This window comes from Fundulus heteroclitus, chromosome 10 (assembly GCF_011125445.2).
Source record: "Fundulus heteroclitus isolate FHET01 chromosome 10, MU-UCD_Fhet_4.1, whole genome shotgun sequence".
In the NCBI taxonomy this organism is placed as follows: Eukaryota; Metazoa; Chordata; class Actinopteri; order Cyprinodontiformes; family Fundulidae; genus Fundulus; species Fundulus heteroclitus.
The window spans coordinates 25,546,764-25,566,853 of NC_046370.1; the positions used below are offsets into that span (position 1 = coordinate 25,546,764).

Consider the following 20,090-nt stretch of genomic DNA (forward strand, 5'->3'; position numbering starts at 1 on the left):
CTACATAAATAAACTTGCCTTGCCTTGATGTCTTAGAAGCTGAACCTGTAGCTGTTGAAGTCCCTGGGACTTCAACAGCTACAGGCCGGTATCACTAATCAGAATCAGACATACTTTAATAATTCCAGAAGGAAATTGCTGTTTCAGTACCATCACCATTACATAAACATCGCAAACATTTCAGGGGGGAGACGGTACACTGATGCCGTGCAGCCAAGGACAATACTGTCCACAAGGTGCTGCCCTTCTCTGTAGAAGGAAGATTACAACAACATGGGGGAAAAGGGAGGGAGAACAAAAAAGGCAGATCTTTTGACAATTTATGCTCTTACAAATAAAGAGTCAAACAACCAACAAAAAAACCCCTCATAGCACGAAAAGCACAAATAACACAAGACACATATATGCAGAAGGTAAACATTGGAGACCTGTCGCGTGTACGTAAGTTCATCAGTTTTATGAGTATCAGTTATGTGTGTGTGTTTGGGTGAAAGTGTTTATATCTCTGTGAACACTCTCCAGAGGCCATTGTCCTTGATGTTATCAGCCGGCCCACAGTTCCGCAAAAGCATCCACAGGTGTCCGCGGGGAAAGGGGGTAGCCGGGAGCCTTTCTGAGCATTCTCCGCCATAACAATCCAGGAGTAGAGGGCATAATCCAAATATGTTATTTGTTATGTGGGCAAGCTGCACTGCCTTTCCTGTCAGCTTTAAGTCATTTTGCTGCTCCAAATGGTAAATCCAATTATTCAAATTGTTGGGCTTTTCCGCGCTTCACTTCCAGATTTTATCCCATCACCCCCTTGAGTTCAACCACCAAAGCCAGTCTGCGTTCCAGCACAGCCAGCTTTTGGCTCTGCTCCTTCACCTTCCAGGTTTTGCCCCTTTTCTAGTGGTACCAATTTAGGGCAGTTTGCTTTGGTATGTGTCGCATTTTAGGCCTTCCCACTAGTAACGGTTCTGTAGAACCGTTGCCATGCTACAGTCACTACTTCCTCTCGAACCAATCGTAATCGCGGACCCAGGCACCGTCACAAAGCGCCGCCCTCTTAAACCACAACACAGAGCACGTGAATATGTCGCAGCAAGTAGCGGCGGAGGAAACGGTCCCAAAACGGGGTTTTACTAGTTCGCCAGTCTGACAGAAATAAACCACAGTGATTTGTAAAACTGACAAGGAACTGGTAAAAACAAAGTCTGGTAACGCAACCAACTTGTTTCATCACGTAAGGTAAGCCACTCAGCCGCTCATACCCACAGCAGCGCAAGCTGTGCAGCTCCGCGCGATTTCGCGTCATCTTCTGGAAGTTCTTCCAAAACAAAGCAGGTTCAGCAGCTAAAATGGGCTCCCTTTTTTGTGATAAAATGAAAAAGCGTCCAAGCGGCGTAAGGACATAACGCATGCAGTAACATGCTTCATAGTGAGGGATATGCTGCTGTTGTCTGCAGCTGAAAAACCTGGCTTCAAACAACTACTCGCCACTCTTGATCTGCGATATAAAGTTCCGGGACGCACATTTTTCTCTAACAGCGCTCCCTAAATTGAGCAACGAGTGCCTGGAATCAGTGCAAAATGAGCTACAATCTGTGTGTTCCCACGCCACAACCTTGGACCTCAGCCCTGCGTCAGCCTCTCAATTATGAAACCTGAGAAGTAACTAGCGTACTATTCCCACCTAAATAGGCTATTTTATTTGTTTATTTGGTATATTTATTTTGGTCATTTTACTGGTCACTTTAGTTTATTCTTTGTCATTATTTGATAACATAACTCAGGTCTCTTAAGTTATTTTTCTTTAAAAAAATTCTGTTAAGGGTAAAAAAGTTGGTTAAATAAAGATTTAATTGGAATTCTGTGTTTGTGTTCTTTATTAAAATTAAATAATTTAGCAATATTATAAAATGCCCAGGCAGAGCTGCACATAAAATAACGTTTTAAATATTTGCAATAATTATCGATATCGATCAATATGCATTTTTTTTTATCGATTAGCTTTTTTTTTCTATATCGTCCAGCCCTATAAAAATACTAGCTTCCTTACCGTACCACACGGTTTCCAGAGATGATTCTGCTTAGCAGTGTGATGAACCTCAGTGACTGTTGTTGTTTCCTGCGTCTGTAAATCCTTATTAGACGTTCGTTTGTCTTATCCACGTCCCAAAAGCCAACTCTGTCTAACCATAACATCCTGAATGTTATGGGCGCCGCCATTTTAATTTGCTCGGTCCCGCCTTCAATCCCAGAGAGCAGCAGTACCGTAGATCGTCACTAGGAGGCGAGGAGCAACCAAGAAACCGGAATAGTGTGGTGTCTAAACGGTCGTCTCAGCTTGGTTAACTGATCCAAGCTCAGACTGGTCTCGGCTTGGTTAAAAAAGTGTAGTGAAAACGGGCCTAATGTCAGATGTTAACAAAAGTGGTAACTCTATATTCTGCAAGACCATGCAACTGTAAATTGGAATGAACACAAACAATTACTATTCCACAAGTTGTTGCTTTTATTGAACCAAAAGCAATTCCCTGTTACAGTAATTCTCTTATTCAACAACTGTGGAACTCACAGTTCCACACTACTAAACCAAACATGCAAAATATATGTGGAAATAAAGGTCAAAAATGAATTAAAATAAGAGGTAGCAAATCTTAGTTCAACTCACAGTTGTTTAAACATCACATTCAAGGCGTCGGCACTGACGTAGCAGCATTGACAGACAAAACAGCCTTGGAAATCCAGGTGAACGCTTCAATATTTTCCTACAGCTTAGCTAAACCCTACCTTCTCAAGATGGCAGCTATGACGTCACGTCACCTACGACCTTACTTGATGCGTGAGGAGGAGGTCCTAATGACGTAATCAGCGCCTACGCTAATGTGGGGTGGTGCCTCGATCAGAGAGGCGGCCTGAATGAGAAATTCAAAGATAGGCCGCAAACTGAGGTTTAACAAAAAGATTGAACCCGCTGATAAGAGGACAGGGAAAGAGAGAAACGGAGAAAAGAATTGAAGAAGATGGAAAAATCAACACGCGGGGGAGTCACTTATAAAGCACAAACAAGCACAGCCAAAATCACTTACAAAAAGCATGCACATACAACAGAAAATATTCAACAGTTAAAACAAACTCCATCTTGGAGTAAACAAGAATTAAACTAAATTCCTAAAACTGCCCAGGCACACCTAGATCACCTTAAGGGTAAAAAGACAAATAAAAGGGGGGAGGGGGATCCCGTCCCGTTCCGTTCCGTTTACTTGTGTTGTCTCAGGGGAAGTCCCAGCTCCAGGTCCGTCAGGCAGCAAGAACAGGGGGGGTCCCCGAATCTGGTCTCCGAAGCTGGTCTCCGAAGCTCTGGCGGGTGGTCCTTCGGTCAGCGAGGAAACAGGAGGAAATGTCCCTTCGTCTCTTTCTCTGGGCATTTGAACGCTTTGTTCGGCCAAAACAAAAGCGTGGTCCCTTTTACGCTCACTGGGAGATAAGGCGGCTCTCAGTCTTTGATCAAAGGGAATTCAAAAGTACTTTTTAAGTCGACCTGCACATCTGAGCAGGGATGGAGTTTGCTTTGAAAATCTTTGGTCCAGCAAAAAATTATCGAGCACGTGGCGTGTGGGGGTTAAAACCCACGGAGTGAAACAGCTGCGTGCCTTCCCGTACTGGCGGAGCACCAAGAAGAAGACAGAACGCTTGTGCGGTCGGGTTAAATAGTTATCACCATAGCAACCTTATTGCGGTCGGTGACCATTTTAACTGTGTTGCATGATGGGAGTTGGTGGCCATTTTGACCACATTGCATCATGGGAAATGCAGTCTGTCACGTCCCGAACTGGCGTTACAATTCTAAATCTATAAAGTCTAAATCAGTGGTGTCCAAATGTCTGGTCACATAGGCCAGTTCTCTTTTATTTCCATAAAAAAATTCTTAGTGTGTAAATCAATTTAGATTGAAAACTTCAAAAGGTTTTGCAATTTCACCTTAAAATAGACAGGCATCGTGTTAACCAATTATTTTGGGGTTGATTGCTTTCTATTTTCCTTGCTTAGAACAAATTTTCTTGTTTTACAAGGGTATTTCTTATCTTTCTTAGAATTTGGGAGCTGCAACAGCAAAAGCTCAATCACCCCTGAGCTTCAATGGTATCTGTGGCAACTCCAACAATACCAGATCAACTGATCTAAGGGACAGAGAAGGGTAGTGCTGGTGGCTTAGAGATGCAGGGAGGGGCAAATGACAGACAGGCAGCAGTTCTCCAAATGTATGGAGGAAGCTGCTCGGGTTAGATGAGAGTATAATTGAACTTATCAGCCTGACACATCCCATCACTCCAAGAACACCATCCCCACAGGGAAGCATAATGGTGGCAGCATCGTGCTGTGAGGATGTTTTTCAGCCTCAGGGACCGGGAAACCTTTAGAGGCAAAGAAGGATGATACTGCATACAGGGATATTCTGGAGCAGAACTGGTCACTCTGTCTGTGGTTTGAGACTGGAATGGATGTTAACCTTCCAGAAGGACAATGACTTAAACCATACGGCTAAAGCTACACTCGAGTGGTTTAAGGGGAGACATTTAAATGTGTTGGAATGGCCTAGTCAAAGTCCAGACCTCAATCCTTCAGCCATTCATGTGACCTGCAGCTATACAAGAGTGTATGGGGGAGGGGTTGTGGCACTGCAGCTGCAAACACCCTGAGGGACCTGACCTCCACTTTCTCTCTGAAGAGATTTACATATTAAAAAATTTTTACACTGCAGGAACAATATGACGGAAAACTTTAGGGTTTTTGAAACCGTGACTTTTTCATACCAGTGTATACCGTGAAACAGTCAAGTGGCCCATGCCTAGCTGTGGCCAAATGTTTTCTCACAATCTGAGAGATTTGGAGAACTATTCAAGTCATACGGGGCAAATATTACAAAGTCCAGATGTGGCATGCCGAGAGACTGAATGCTAAAATTACTATGCAAAGTAGAAATCTTCATGAAATGAAGAACATTATGGACAACCCCTTCATCAGACTGTTGTCAACAACAGTGTCTTCAGTCAGATGCTTCCCCAGAACCGCTGTAAAACAGACCGCTACAGGAGATCCTTCCTACCTGCTGCCATCAGCATCTACAACAACTGGTTGAAGAAACCCCCGTGAGTTACACCAGCATTTAATTGACCTTTTTAGGATTAATAAAGTGTTTTCAAATAGAATGTAAGTCTGAAAACCCCGCTGTTGGTTAGATCATTAAGCGAAACCGTAGGGGAGAGTTTGTGAATAATGTATATGCTATTGTGATAGATTAAAGAGGAACAATTCTATGTAAATGTTTGCCTGAGTGGTAAGGAAATCTGTGTAAGGAAACCGTAAGGTAAAAAAAACCCAGCTGAGCTGGGTAGTGAGAAGACAGTGTTGTAGACTGAGAAAAAGTGTAAGAGAAAACGAGTCTGCATCATGTTCTCACTTACACACAAACACACACACACACACACACACACACACACACACACACACACACACACGGGAAGTGAATGTCGGTCAGTCATGCTTCTGTTCCTCCCTCTCCACCTCCCTCCCTCCCCATCTTCCTCTTTCTCTGTCCTCTCTCTTTCTCTCTCTTTCGTCAGCAGCAGTTAAAATGTCGGCTGGGTAGCTCTTCCTCTGCTCTGCTTTCTTCCCCTCATCACCGTCTGTCTTTTCTCACCACTAAAGGAAACCATATTGGCTTTATTTGCCTCATCAATCTTTCGTGTGTTACTGTCTCTCGATGGGTTAATGGATCACAGCTAGCTTTGCAAAGTGCTATTCTACGGAGCCATTACTCAATCCTTTTTGGATACAGAGGAAAAGGTAATTTCAGAGATGTTATTTACCTCTGCATGTGTCTTTATTTTTTTTAAATCCCCTCCATCAGTTATTAAAGATTGAGCTGTGTCAGTAAACAGGCAGGAGGTGATAAAGTGACAAGTTTAGAATGTTTCCTCAGAAGAACGGGAGGTTATTCTTGCCTTAGCTAGACGTTGATTTAATGTTTGCATTTATGTGTGTGTACAGTGGAACTGTCCTTCATACTACCCTGCCATGTAGATGCTAAAACAAATGTCGAACCTTACTGCAGCTCCTAGAAAATGTACTTTATCATTTGGCATAAGATGCTGTTGTTAGAGATTTTTAACTGAACAATATGTAACAGTATAACATGGATGATACATGTATATATGATAGCTCCTTTGGTTCAGTTAGTAGTTATATTCTTCGATATGTTTCCTGTAGATTTGTCCATGACTCTTTCTTTTTTTAAATCTCAACCATTTTATTGGAATGTCAGGTATTTAAGTTTTCTTGTTACTTGGCTTTCCTGTGCACTCATGCATGGGCAGCGTTTCTGATTCATGAGCAGATGAAAGGTGACTCGACCGGACGTGTCTGTGGTTGCTGCTGTTCCTCAGCCAGTATCGATTACATTATCTATCACCAATTTAATCAGCTTTAAGAGTCCAGACATCTATCATGTGACTTGAAAACCTGTTTTGTTTGTGCAATTTTGTGGCGTTCCAAAGGTACAACTTTGACAGTACGCAGAGAGCCATTGCTGACTTCTCACTCATCCCTGCTCTAGGGAACGGTTGTATGATGTTAGTTACTGGAGGTGATATATGTACATGAGAAGGTAGAAAAGGGTATTTTGAAGAGTTACGCAAATTGGAGATTGGAAGCCATCACGTCTCAGTACCTATGAATAACAAATCACTAAATATTTCTACTGACAGTATCATTTGCACTAAGTACAACTCTGGCTGACTGAGTTGTTGATTCGTTCTCTTAGGGCTGGACGATAATTCAATAACAATACATATCGATCGATAGACGTGTGGCGCGATAGGAAAAAACAGGGTCGATAAAACTTCGATAGACAGTTTTCCTTCCTTTCTTTCAGCCTTACATATTAGTTGATGTTACAGTCACTACTTCCTCTCGACCAATCGTAATCGCGGACCCAGGCACCGTCACAAAGCGCCGCCCTCTCAAACCACAACACAGAGCACGTGAGTATGTCGCAGCAAGTAGCGGCGGAGGAAACGGTCCCATATATATATATATATATATATATATATATATATATATATATATATATATATATATATATATATATATATATATATATATATATATATATATATATATATATATGAAGAACTCTTAATCTTGCTTCTGGCCTTAACAATGTAAGGATCAATGCAAATGCAATAGAATAAACACTATCTAAAATGTTTTATCTTAAACTAATTATCTGTGCCCGGACACATCCCCTAACTCTGTACTGTTCTTGTTAACAGTGAAGCACATGAGGTTAAAAACAGCCACTGGTTTGTTTTATTGCTTTACGATTTATGAGCTAGCATACCGTTGCATGGTGAAACTCGAAGGGGGAGCTCAGATCGACAGAACCCTATCATCAAGCTAATAACAGCTAGCCTTAGCTTATGTTGTCCGGGAGGTTTACTGCTTCACTGATGTAGATACTGGAGTTTTACAGACCTTTTTATGTTGCTCTCAAACATCTGTGTCATACTGTTAGCTTTGCACGTAGCTCTGTTCAGCATTTAGTTTTTCTTTTTTTCTGCCTGGAAAATTTCTCCAAATAACGCTTTTAAACAACATTATTCTTGTCTATAGACAAGTTTCACTGGCAGAAGTACGGGGGCCACCATTTTTTTGGTTTCTGCTTAGAACTTATGGTTTGTAAGGTGAGCGAACTTGCCTTTCAGCAGCTGCATGGTCGCATGACCGGGTCGGGGTCCAGCTGTACAGGTTCTTCCATAACCACCCAAGCGTTACAAAAGTAATTATTCATACACTGGTTTGGTTGACCATCCACCTTTATGTACAACAAATTCCCGTGTTTGTGTATCAGCACACATCCGACTTTTTGCTATGTAAGATAAGCTTCCGAACTTTTCAGGTTAAGGTACGAAAATATTTTTCCTACTTGTAACATGAGACCATTTCATCATATTATCCTCCCAGTTCAATACTGTAGCAGGGTGGAAGTTTGATAAACCACCTTTTGTGAGAACTAAATGAGCCATCACCATTTATAAAATATAAAAGGGATTTTGGGTAGAGCGCCAGAGCAACGCCTTCAATGCATTAGGAGAAAAAAAGAATAAAAGTTACATTTTGACCTGTGTTGTTGGGATGGGGGCCTGAAATGTTTTTATTTTTCAAAGAGAAGGGCAACAGAAAAACATTTGAGAACCACTAGAGTAGATCAAAAGCAAGAAAGACGCACCGCAGTGATGGACAGCCTTGTAAATTCAGACAGTGTAGGAAGCTGAAGCAAGCAGGTCAAAGGCAAAAATGTGCAGGATGGATCGATAAGATTTTATTTGCATGGAAAGCTGGTAATTGATCTGAATTTAATGCCAGGTGTGATTGGACATGTTTTACATGTTTCGCTTTTCTCCAAGTCATCCAGTAAGCATGTTAATGCCAGGTTAGGACATCCAAAACCTCAAAGTCTATTCTATTTGGATATTATTGCTTATTATTGATTTTGTTACACTTATTATCTCTTCTTTATAGGGATTTTTGTGTTTTATTCTCCCCAGGTTCACTGGATAAAATGCTTATTTTTTTCTTATTTGCAGTAAGATGGTAACTTAACTACCCGTCATCCTTTTTGCTCCATGTAGTCAAATACACAGACAGAAATCTATTTGTCCTGGTACTTGTGTCATAGATGTGACCCAGTTCCAGCTAAATGGGATGTGTTTGTGTGTGCGGGACTAATAATACTATAGTTTACAAGAACGGGAACAGGAGTGTGATTTCATTTCAAGCTAATGGCATTATACAGTATTGAACAAGGCTGCTGCTTAGGGATGGGTCCCTTTCACATTTGAACCGAAATGGTACAGGTACCCAGTACCTGGGAATCAATACCGGTACTTAGCGGTACCTATTTTTGACACTTTTGTGTGTTTATGTTGTAATAAATGTTAGTTTATTAATACAATCTCAAAATCCTTCTATTTAATATTTATTTCTCAATATATAAACTTGTTTGGATCTAAAAATGAACCTTATTATTAAAAAATTTATGAATTTTAAATACATTGCCTGAATCCACAGCACAACAAAAGATTTTACCCAGACAACAGTTATCGGAGGCACACAGTGAACAAGGTAAATGCTGGATTAAAGCTGTGGGAATAAAAATCAAGAAATTGTTTTAGTGCAACAGTTTCAGAGAAGAAAATAAAACTATATTAGAAACATTATATTCAGTGTTGTCTCTGGCATGATAAGTTAAGTGGGGCACAAAAACTCAACACCTATTAGTAATAACTCCAGAACGAGGCTTACTTTCACGTGATATCAACTATAACAGTTGATTTTTTGAAAAACGGTCGCCGGATGGGTCCAAAAAGTTTCTAAATATAGCGAGAAATTCACTAAATTGGCAGCAGTGACCAGGAGCTTCCTCAGATTAGAAGTATTCCCACTGCTGGCCTTGTTCTTTTTCTAAAAAGGCTGATAGTTTTAAAACAGACATAACTACAAGGTAAAAAATGTTGTAGTAGGAGGAACTAAATATGTTCAAAACAAAAAAGAACTCTAAAAAAGAATTTCAAGTATTAAATATTATTTTTGCCATAATACAAACTACATTTAAAGAGTTTTTTATATTATCAATTTTAACCAAAAGATAGCAGTGGCACCCACAGTGCATGAGCTGAATAAATTAGAGGCTGTGTGAATCAGTTCATCTGGTAATTCCTGTTTCATGTTCTCACTTTCTTCTCTTTCACTTTCTGACATTTGGCATGTGTAACAGAGGAAACACCATCTCCCCTGGCATAATGTTGTTAAAAGAAGGATTTTTATTGAACACTTTTTCATAGAGATGAATTATACTATTGTTTTTCAGGTGTTTAAACCATTGGTTGGGAAGAACCTGTTTTCTTCAGTAACAGCTGTGGAGTTCCTGTTGGACCGACAACTGGACTTTGTTTCAGACCAGTCAACCTGCCAACCTTACCAGGTAATAAACCATCGACACACCCATTTGATAAAATCTTTGTCAAAAGAAAATATTTAATTCAAAAGAAAAAAAACTAATTATCACTACTCACTAGCCTGGTTTGGTACAATCCCATCATTAATACAGATAATTTTTCTTTCTGACAGGCTGACAAGATATTACCTAACATTTGCAAAGATTTGCTTTTAGGTTGTGTTTTTTTAGCATGCCAAGGATCCTTTGCTGTGGTGCTATCATAAGTGTTGCGGTTAAGACCATCTAATAAGAAGCCAGACCACTTTCTTTGTATTTGTTTTCCAGTCAGAAAAACATCCGTACATTTGCTCTGGAAAGTATTCTCCATCTTTAAATCTCACAGCCCTCATTTTGTCATCTTCAGAACATTAGGACAAGAAAACCAAAAAAACACTCTTAGTCTTTAAATGCAGCCCGGAGTGTTACACCAACTTAGATAAAAAATAAATAAATTTAAGTTGAGGTTGAGACTGGTCTTCAGAACCAAAAAACCAGGTCCAGTATATCTCAGACCGAGACAAGACCAACACTCTAAAAATGTGGTCTCAAGAGTGTTTGTGGTCTCAAAATGTGGTCTTTAAGACGAAGACCAAAATTGTTCCTAAGTACCACTACACCAGCTGTCAATATAAAATCTGAATGTGTCTCTAGTTTTTACCATAATTCGTATATTCCTGTTGCAAGTTCTGAGGGCTTGGCCACTGAAAATATAAATACAAACACTAGGGATTCAAACAAATAATACGTTTAGGATTGATTGTCAATTAGTGGTGTATTCAATTAAAGTTTGTTCCATCAGATTAACTGATAATGTCCTCTTATGGACCTTTTATAGTGTTGTGGTAGACCTGCCATCCAGAAGAGGATGCCACTGCTCATCCTGAACTGGAGCCAGACCAGAGTAGTTGTAAGAAAAAAAAATAGTCATGGTGGAGGCAATGTGAAGTGGTCCAGAGTCAAGTTTGAGATTATTTTACAATGTTCAATGATAACAATGATGGAAAATCCACTTTATGTGGTTCTGTTTTTAACTATAAAAACTCAACAAACTCTTTAAGTTACCACTGAATAACCCAATTTAGCCGTGCTGCATGGTGGAGCAGCGTCAACTTTTCACCCAAAACTTACTGATGTGCTCAGAAGGCGAGGATGTGATGACAGAAAAGTTGAGGGCACTACGCAAAAAAACCCAAACAAATTATAACATGATAGAAAAACACATGATGCCAATAAGCACGGTTGATGGTGAGGGCTTTGGTCAGGATTATAAGTGTTTCACAAATTTTATTCTATTCAGCTTAATTGTTTCTATTCAGTAACCTAACAGGTTCTTGTTTTGTTATATTTTATAAATGTCTAAGTTTAATAATGTTTGAGAAAACCACATTTTTATTTAATACTTTAGGCACAATAAACTGTTGAAATATAATGATTAGCCTCTTTTTAAATTCAGCATATTGTAAAAAATGTAGTCCTTGTTATACAAAGACCCTCTTGATACAAGAGAAAACTCAGGTTTTTAAGAAAATTGCCGCTTATCAATTAATCATTAGTAGATTGATTAGATCAATCAATTTTAGATTAACTCACTAATAGATAACTTGCATCCCTAATAAACACGTTTTCATATATCTGACATGTAACTTATCCTATTATCATTACTGTGCCCAGATCTACACCAGTTTTGAAAAAAACAAGGGTTTGTATGTTTGCAAAACACAAATGTCCAAGTGACGTGTTTTTAAACAAAAGGTTTCTTGTTCCTTGAAAAGCAGCAGTGGGTTTGCGTTTAAAGCCCGATTTCCACATTGCAACTTGCAGGAAAAAATAATTCCCTACAGGAGACTCTATTAACAGATGCTGTTGTCATTTCGCTGTAGCCATGGCTGCCATTTGCTATGGGGAATTGCTAACATGAGGCCCTTCAGTTCTTCAAATTACACCTATGATGTAACAAATCCACTGCAGACAGGAAGCCATAGATACAGAAACCTTTGGTATGTAGATGTTCTTTGGATTTGAGGAGTGTGTGTCCGGACAACTGGAAACAGCTCCTTGTTTTGTACAGGAACACTGTGTTCTACTTGGTGTCAACCAGATGGGATGGCTGTGTTCTGTATGCACTCCCTCAGCCAACAAGTCCCAATACTGAGAAAGAGAGAGACTCTGTTGTTTCTCTGTTATCCCAGAAGCGAGCTCGGCTGCTGCTTTTGCACTTGTGCCACATGTTTCTTTGTTGGACTTTTGGATTTCATTTCATGTCAACACTACACAGTGTGTAAAACACATGTGATGACCTTTTACATCCCAGTTCTCCAGCTTTTCTTATTTTCTCTCATCATGATTTGCTGTCAGACTGACATTTGGGTTTAGAATTAATCATTTCTGTTTATGCTAATCCTGTGTCAATATGTTGATATTGTGATGATGATTGGGATTTGATATATTATGCAGTTCTAAGCATGACAAACAATAAAGCGGTTCCATGTGAGTTGCTCCCCTTTTTCTCTCTGAGCTGCAGGTTTCTCCACAGCCAGCGTAGTTTCAGACTATTGCAATATTTACAGTATATAGTCGATGCTGATATAACTTTTGGGTCATTTAAATAAGATGTATCTCTTCTACAACTGTTTAAATGGTGAAGACTATACATCTATTGAGCTTCTGTCACTGAGTGATGTTTTTTAGACTGACTTTATACTGTTGATATATTTTTTACTTTACCAGATAATTCTAACATCCTAATCTCAGAAGGTTCATCGTGTTTTATTAGATCTGTTCTGTCAGAGCTCATCATTTCCTTCTTTAATTCGTGTCTCACTGTGGGAAATGTTACTTAAAGCCTGGTTCACACAGCAAGATTTTAAAATTGTCAGCTGATTTTAAAAACCTCAGAGACACTACACATAATGATTACCGCATTTTTTGGACTATAAATCACACTGTTTTATAGTTTGGCTGATCCTGCGACTTGTAGTCAGGTGCGACTTATGTCAAATATACAACATGTTTTTAAATGGTAATTCATAATGGCCAACGTGAACCAAGGAGTAAACATTACTGTCTATACCCACAAGAGGGCTCTCTAGTCTTGTCAAAACTAAATGCTACTCCTGTACCACTTAAAAATTAATGAAACATTACCTTATTGCAAACAGAGACTGAACACAATGTTGTTCCGCTGTTTCAGTATGCCTTCACGCAGTAGACGGTTGGGTGGTGCAACTCGAGCAGGGTCCCAGACTGTGACAGAACCCCATCACTGTGCTGTCCGTGAACCTGATAACAGCTAGTGTTGACTTATGTTGTCCGGCCGGTTTACAACTTTGCCGATGAACGTTCTAGAGTTGGGGCCATTCGTTTACATATTTTTTTTTATAATGTTTCTATAACTCTATATGCAAGATTGTCTTGGATATTTTTAAGGTGTAATCCACTATGATAAATGTCTGGATCACACATCTACTGATAAAATAAGGCAGATAAGGCTTATTTGGCCAAATAAGGCCTCTGCTCTGCTATCTGCTTTGAAGCTAAGGATGGGTACTGAATTCGGTACTTTTATAGGTACCGACCGAATCCTGTTGGTACTACTGGGTACCGATTCACGCAAAATTAAACGGTTCCATGTTTCGGTACCAAAACACAACACCGTGGCACTGACGGAGCAGAAGGGTTTGCAGGTTGATTTTGCGCTGACTCCCAGGCTGTGGGCTGCTCCTGTCAGCAGAGATGGTGCAAGCCTTTGACCATGCTTGAGCTGCTTTCATTGGGGCACCTCTGTAAATGCACACCACTGCTCCCCCCGGTGCTCTGACTCTTATTACAGAAAGACGGGCTGGCAGCAGGGAAAGGCAGACAGCCGCTGCCTTGTACCACAAGAGGTGGATGGAAGGACACTCTCAGAGACAAAACTTAACAATTTTGAGTCCACTGTGTTCACTCAAAACCCCTTTTGGGTCAGCTCGGTTTGACCCTGCTGCTTAGCAGAGCTGGAGGAACCCGGGCTTGCCCTGAAAAAGACTGCTGCTGAAACACTCGAAAGTGTTTTTTTGTTTTTTCTTGTCCCTCTGCCTCATAGGAAAAGTTCCTCCCAACAACACTTTTGTGTTTGTGTTGTCAGTATAGTGGTCACATATGTTTATCTGGCTAAATTCAACATGCTAGCAGAGATTAAACTTCCAGCAGCTGATCATTGTTGAGATGAGCAGCTGCAGGGAGGCTTAGTGTCTTTGTTATTGCAGCGCTGCGGTCAGGTGAAGTACCACAATTTGGGCAAATGTGAACGGATCACTTTATATTGATTTTGATACAAATTGGTATCTTTGAATAATTTGTGATTATTTTGACAACACAAGTCCAGACGTTGCTTGTGTTTTATTTTTATCTCACCCTGATGAGCTCTGTATTTCTTTCATCACTACTCCTTATGTACTGTAATCATGTAGTTTTTGCTTCACATTAGTACATGAACTTTTTCTTTTTAAACTTTCTAATTGCCAGTTGGGTGTAGCTCATTATAGTAACTCTGCACCTTTTATTTGCAGCAGTAAAATCACAGGGGAATTGAAACTGAATTATGGCCTGTCACTGCATTGATGCAGAATCATTACCATCTCTAACAAAATGTTTTTAAGACAAGAGAAATTTCCATAGCTCAAATGTTGAGTACATATTGTGTTTGTGCAGAATTAGAGATCTGACTTTATGGAGGAGACCTTTGATCCACATGGAGCCATAAAAGTTCACTCTCACACTATGACCACTCCCCTCTGTTTACCCAGTTGGACAGGAAGAATAGTGGGAGGAGTAAGGGGGAAGGTGGTCCATTGGTTTGGCACAAATTTACAATGAAGTCACTGTTCAGTGAGCCAGCTTAGCTTGTTGCGCAAGTCTGAGTGTTCCTGTTGCTAGAGAGTTGTGTGCTGATTCTAACAGGAGCCACATAATGAAAGTGTCTGCTGACTCATCAGTCTAAGGAAATTCCTCCACACACTCTGCTCTGCACCTGGGTTTCACCAAACCTTTTGTGTGTCTGTGTTTGTGTATTCTCTAACACATGAATAAATGTGTCTAGATATGGAAGTAGGTAGTTGTGTTTAAAATTGTATTTTTGACGGTTAAAACAAACATGGCAGAACACACTGCTGATCAGTTTTTTCTTTGATTCAATGTATCAAAACAAAAATAATCCCCCTAATATCAGCAGAAATCATTTACATATCCAACCTTCCAGTTACAATTAACAACTTTGTACAGCTTTCTTCCACACCAATGCTTTATGTTTACTACAGGGTTTCCACGCAGTAGTAAAAGGTAGTAAAAAAAATGAGCTCAAATTAAGGCCAGTAAAAGGTAACAAACAAAAGAACAAACCGGAGCCAATGTTGTTAGATTCAATTAGTTCCACCGTCGGATCTGCTGTGCGCATGCACACTGTTGGAACCGCTTAATATGTTGAGACTAGCGAGTCACTTCGTGGCTCACCATGGGAAGATGTAAGTTTTTACAACTTTTGCTCCATTCTCATCTCTCAGAGCTCACTCTTTAAGCCCACTTGTGTCCTCCTTGATGTCTAATGTTTCCCCTCCCATTCTGCAAGGGGGGCGCCCCGCTGATAAGACCCCTCCCTTCCGAGAAAATTTAGTAAATTATTACAAATCTGTACGTGTTCACAGTTAATATTATTAAAATTATTAGCCTAAGTAGCCGCAGCTCACATTCTAGACTATTTCTGTCTCAACGTTGTCGCTCCTTTCAGCTCTCTGTGTCACATGTGGCGCTTCGCACCAATTTCTGACCATGGCAGCACTAAAACCGCCTACAGAGTTGGAATTCTAGGCGTCTACGAGCTGCGAGCCTGTTCTGTTGGGGAAAACATACAACTGTGATCAGAGCAATAAGTGCTTATATGCACCAACTAGTTATCCCAGATAGAACTTGTATCCCCTCGCATCGGGAGTGCGTTTGTCTAATACAGATATGAGGATGATTCAGTCTGCTTAAATGCGATTCATAAACATTAATGCTCATAATGGCAGGTTCTCAACAAGTAAATGACTCTATGGTCATTTTTAGCTGTCCAACAAAAATACTGTTTGCTCTGATTGTCACCAGATGAAAAATAGATGAAAGCAGATGGCTGCTTTATTCTTACAAAAAAAACATTTTTTTAGACCTCATGAATAGATCAGAAGCAGATCTCAAATATAATAAACACTGAATAAAGGTACACTCAAAATTATTCTAAACTCCAGCAGATCTAGATTTAGAGAGATTTTCATTCAATAAAGACCTAGGCGAGAATAGAGGCCTTCCATTGTTTCCCATACATAGACTGTACCTGGGCTGCCCGCCCAAGTAAATTGAGTAAATCCAGGTAGATACCCCCCCCCCCCAAAAAAAAGTTTTGTTTCAGAGCTAAGTAAATTTTTTTCCAATATTGTATGACTGACCGTAATTTATAAGCTATCGAAAAATTCGAGCTCTAGCACAGAGCTGATCACGTTTTAGAACAAACAAGTGCACCTAACTAAAGGCTCCCTCCCTCATACTTGACATGAGTCCAGGTTCGCAAAGCTCTTGTTTTTATGACTGCAGTCACCCAGAAGTCTGCTGGGCGAGAAGAAGTCTTCCCACCGAACTCTTTTATAAGTACCGATGCGCTGATGTGGGCCAAGCAGGTGAGGACGTGCGGCATCGCAGCCTCTCTTTGCTGCTAATTGACAAGTGCGGTGGATGCCTGCTGGAGAAGAAACAGCTCTAGGTGCCGACTATCCTAACAAACATGTTAACTACACCCACCCCCGCCCCCCTTGCCACTGGCAGAAAGTGTGGGAAACGTATTGAAATGTAGAAATGTAGGCGACACCAATCGCCTACATTTCACAAGAAATGTAGGCGATTGGTGCCCCCGACTATGAAGAATAAAACTTTCAAAGACAGTCCATGCGCCTCATAGAATGCACACTGTACCCCCAAGCAGCCCCAGCTGCAAAGACAAGTTAAAGGGATTAATTTCTATGTCTTCAGGCATGCACATTTTTTCAGCAAACATATTATTTGCTTCAGGCTGAACAGTGATTCCACAATTGTTTAAAAAAAAATCTCAATAAAATACCGTCTAAAAAAACATGTCTATTGGGCTTCTTTTTTACACGTTGGGCTAGAAAAATGGATTTGGGTGGGTTGTCAAAATGTAGGCTGCTTTTCACAACATTTAGTAATTTCTATTTATTTATTTTTTTCTTTTTTTCTTTTTTTTAGAAAGAATTAGTAAGGCTGACATCTACTGATCAACTTTAAAATGTTTAACGGAGAGAGAATTCTATATTTGGATAGAATTACAACTCATGCTGGGAGGCTATTGGTAAAACATTCACCGGTTGCTATGACAACATGATTGGGAAGGTGATCTTGTGTGTGCCGATTATTTGGTTGCCTGATTGCACATTTTATGGGGAGCCCTGTGCTGAGATCTGGGCTATTTTCTTTTTGGTTGGGCGTGTTTTACATTGGGTTTGGGCTGGAAACAGTCAGATCTGGCAACACAGTGCTCCCTTCTTCCTGCAAGTAACCCAAGATTCTTTCATTTGGCAGAGTTTTTCTGTTCCTCGTGCTCCCTAGCTCCAGTGTTGATGTTTCCAACAGAAATTAATGGCACTGCTTCAATGTGTGCTTCTGTGCTTTTTTGTCTGTCTTGTTGTGTCCCTGTTCTGTCTTCTGTAACCCCCAGTCGATCGAGGCAGATGACCGTTCATACTGAGCCTGGTTCTGCTGGAAGTTTTCTTTCCCGTTAATGGGGAGTTTTTCTTTCCGCTGTCGCTTCATGCTTGCTCAGTATGAGGGATTGCTGCAAAGCCATGTACAATACAGACTACTCTCCCTGTAGCTCTACGCTTCTCCAGGAGTGAATGCTGCTTGTCGGGACTTTGAAGCAATCAACTGATTCCCTTATATAGGAACATTTTGACCAATCTGTATAATATGATTGAATTTGACTTTGTATAGTGCCTCGAGATGACATGTTTCATGAATTGGCGCTATATAAATAAATAAAATTGAAAATAAAATAAAATTCTATTTAGAAATAAGTCTGAATATCCATGCTACACCAGCAACGGTGACAATCATCGTCTTCAAGTAGTCTGCGAATGTAGTGACCCACCCCCCAAGCCTATCAGTAATTGGCTTGCATGTTGCCTTTTGTGCTGTTTTGATTGGTTGAATTGTATGATTGACAAATCGAGATAGAAATAACAGAAAATTTAACACTGGGGTAAAAAAACACACAACAAATAACAGCTTCCAGACCAGGGTGAGGTAAAATTCTGATTACACATTATTAAGTGTAAATAAGTATCACCTGATATGTGAGATTTCCAGTATGAGGATGTCTGTGATTTCGAGACTGGCACCACTCTACACTGCCCGCTCTACGCTGTCCACCACCATTAAATTCTCAACCTATGGGAAACACCGCCTTCATAATATAACCCTGTATAAAGACATGACAGAGACAGAAACAAAAGTAGACCGAAAGATGGATAAATAAGGGAAAGATGGAGAGAGAAAGATGCTGGCTGCTCATACAGCAGTATTCTGAGATAATAATGGAAGGTTAAGTGGAAGGAAAATCTTTGTGCTAACGAAACTTAATGAACGTGTCATTGCGAGAAAAGAGCTTCTTGTTGCGGGGAGGAGGAGGAGAAAAAAACTGACCACTGTTTGAACATTATTTCCTGCTACGTTAGATGCTGTACGCGTAGTAATTGGTGAGTGACACGACTCTTCATTGCAATGCGCACTCACGCAGTGGTGGCAGGTGGCCAGCTGAAGATCAGACATGGGTTTTTAGACAGTGGGAAAGTAGTTTTATACCGACTTTAAGCGGCTCTTAAAGTCTTGAGGTTTTTTCAAAATCAAAGTTAGTTCCAAAAATGGACAAGGTAAAAATATATTTGTGCTCTAAAATCATGCAAGGGATAAAAAAAAACCCTGATATGACAAAGAGAGGTAAAAAACAGTGTGGTGGTTGTTGATGGTGTTGGTGTTCCTATTATATCCCTCTACACCTGTCCTAAATCCTGCTTTCTGCAGAAATATCTGCTATACATTCATATTGAACTTTGCCCGTCCGTCCGTCCGTCTTCTTCCGCTTATCCGGGGTTGGGTCGCGGGGGTAGCAGCTTCAGTAGGGAGGCCCAGACGTCCCTCTCCCCAGCCACTTGGGCCAGCTCCTCAGGAGGAACCTCAAGGCGTTCCCAGGCCAGCCGGGAGACATAGTCCCTCCAGCGTGTCCTGGGTCTTCCTCTGGGCCTCCTCTCGGTGGGACGTGCCCGGAACACCTCACCAGGGAGGCGTCCAGGAGGCATCCTGACCAGATGCCCGAGCCACCTCAACTGGCTCCTCTCGACGTGGAGGAGCAGCGGCTCTACTCTGAGTCCTCCCCGGATGACTGAGCTCCTCACCCTATCTCTAAGGGAGAGCCCAGACACACTACGGAGAAAACTCATTTCAGCCGCTTGTATCCGGGATCTCGTTCTTTCGGTCACGACCCAAAGCTCGTGACCAACTGAACTTTGCCATTTCATATTTTAAAAAGGATTGCAAAATACTGAGAACTAGAAAAGGATGTCTGGAAAATTATGGAATTTCTATATTAAAAATGCGGAAGAACCTTTATCTTGATTTGATAATAAATGCATTTAGTCTTTCTAAAGTGGACATTAAGGTAATGTATGCAACAGAGCTCATGTTTAGACAGAAAAAAGACATTTAAATTCATAATGTTGGTTTATACTACATAGATGATCCTCGCTAAAACTGCAAAGATTTGACATTCCTCCCCTCGGAAAACCATCTCTGCATGTTTAGCTGCAGCAGAGAGGTTGCACTTCTCTGCACTCTACAAGTGGTCGTTCACTTTGACTCTCACTGTTTTAAATTAGCTGACTAATAAACTTTTAATATAAATGTATGTTTTAATGTGTTACTCTGTGTGGTGGAACATTTCACTAATATGGAACGCTTTAACCAGTCAGTT

At 40.5% G+C, this 20,090-nt stretch overlaps 1 protein-coding gene across 1 annotated transcript in view; it reads left to right on the forward strand.

The window, feature by feature from the left end:
- Positions 1-20,090, forward strand: part of jmjd1cb (jumonji domain containing 1Cb) — a gene marked incomplete in the record, with an annotated part of 181,357 nt that overhangs the window by 86,981 nt on the left and 74,286 nt on the right. The window contains 1 exon segment of the mRNA XM_036142383.1: positions 9,917-10,030. Within this exon segment, the coding sequence (XP_035998276.1) occupies positions 9,917-10,030 (114 nt within the window).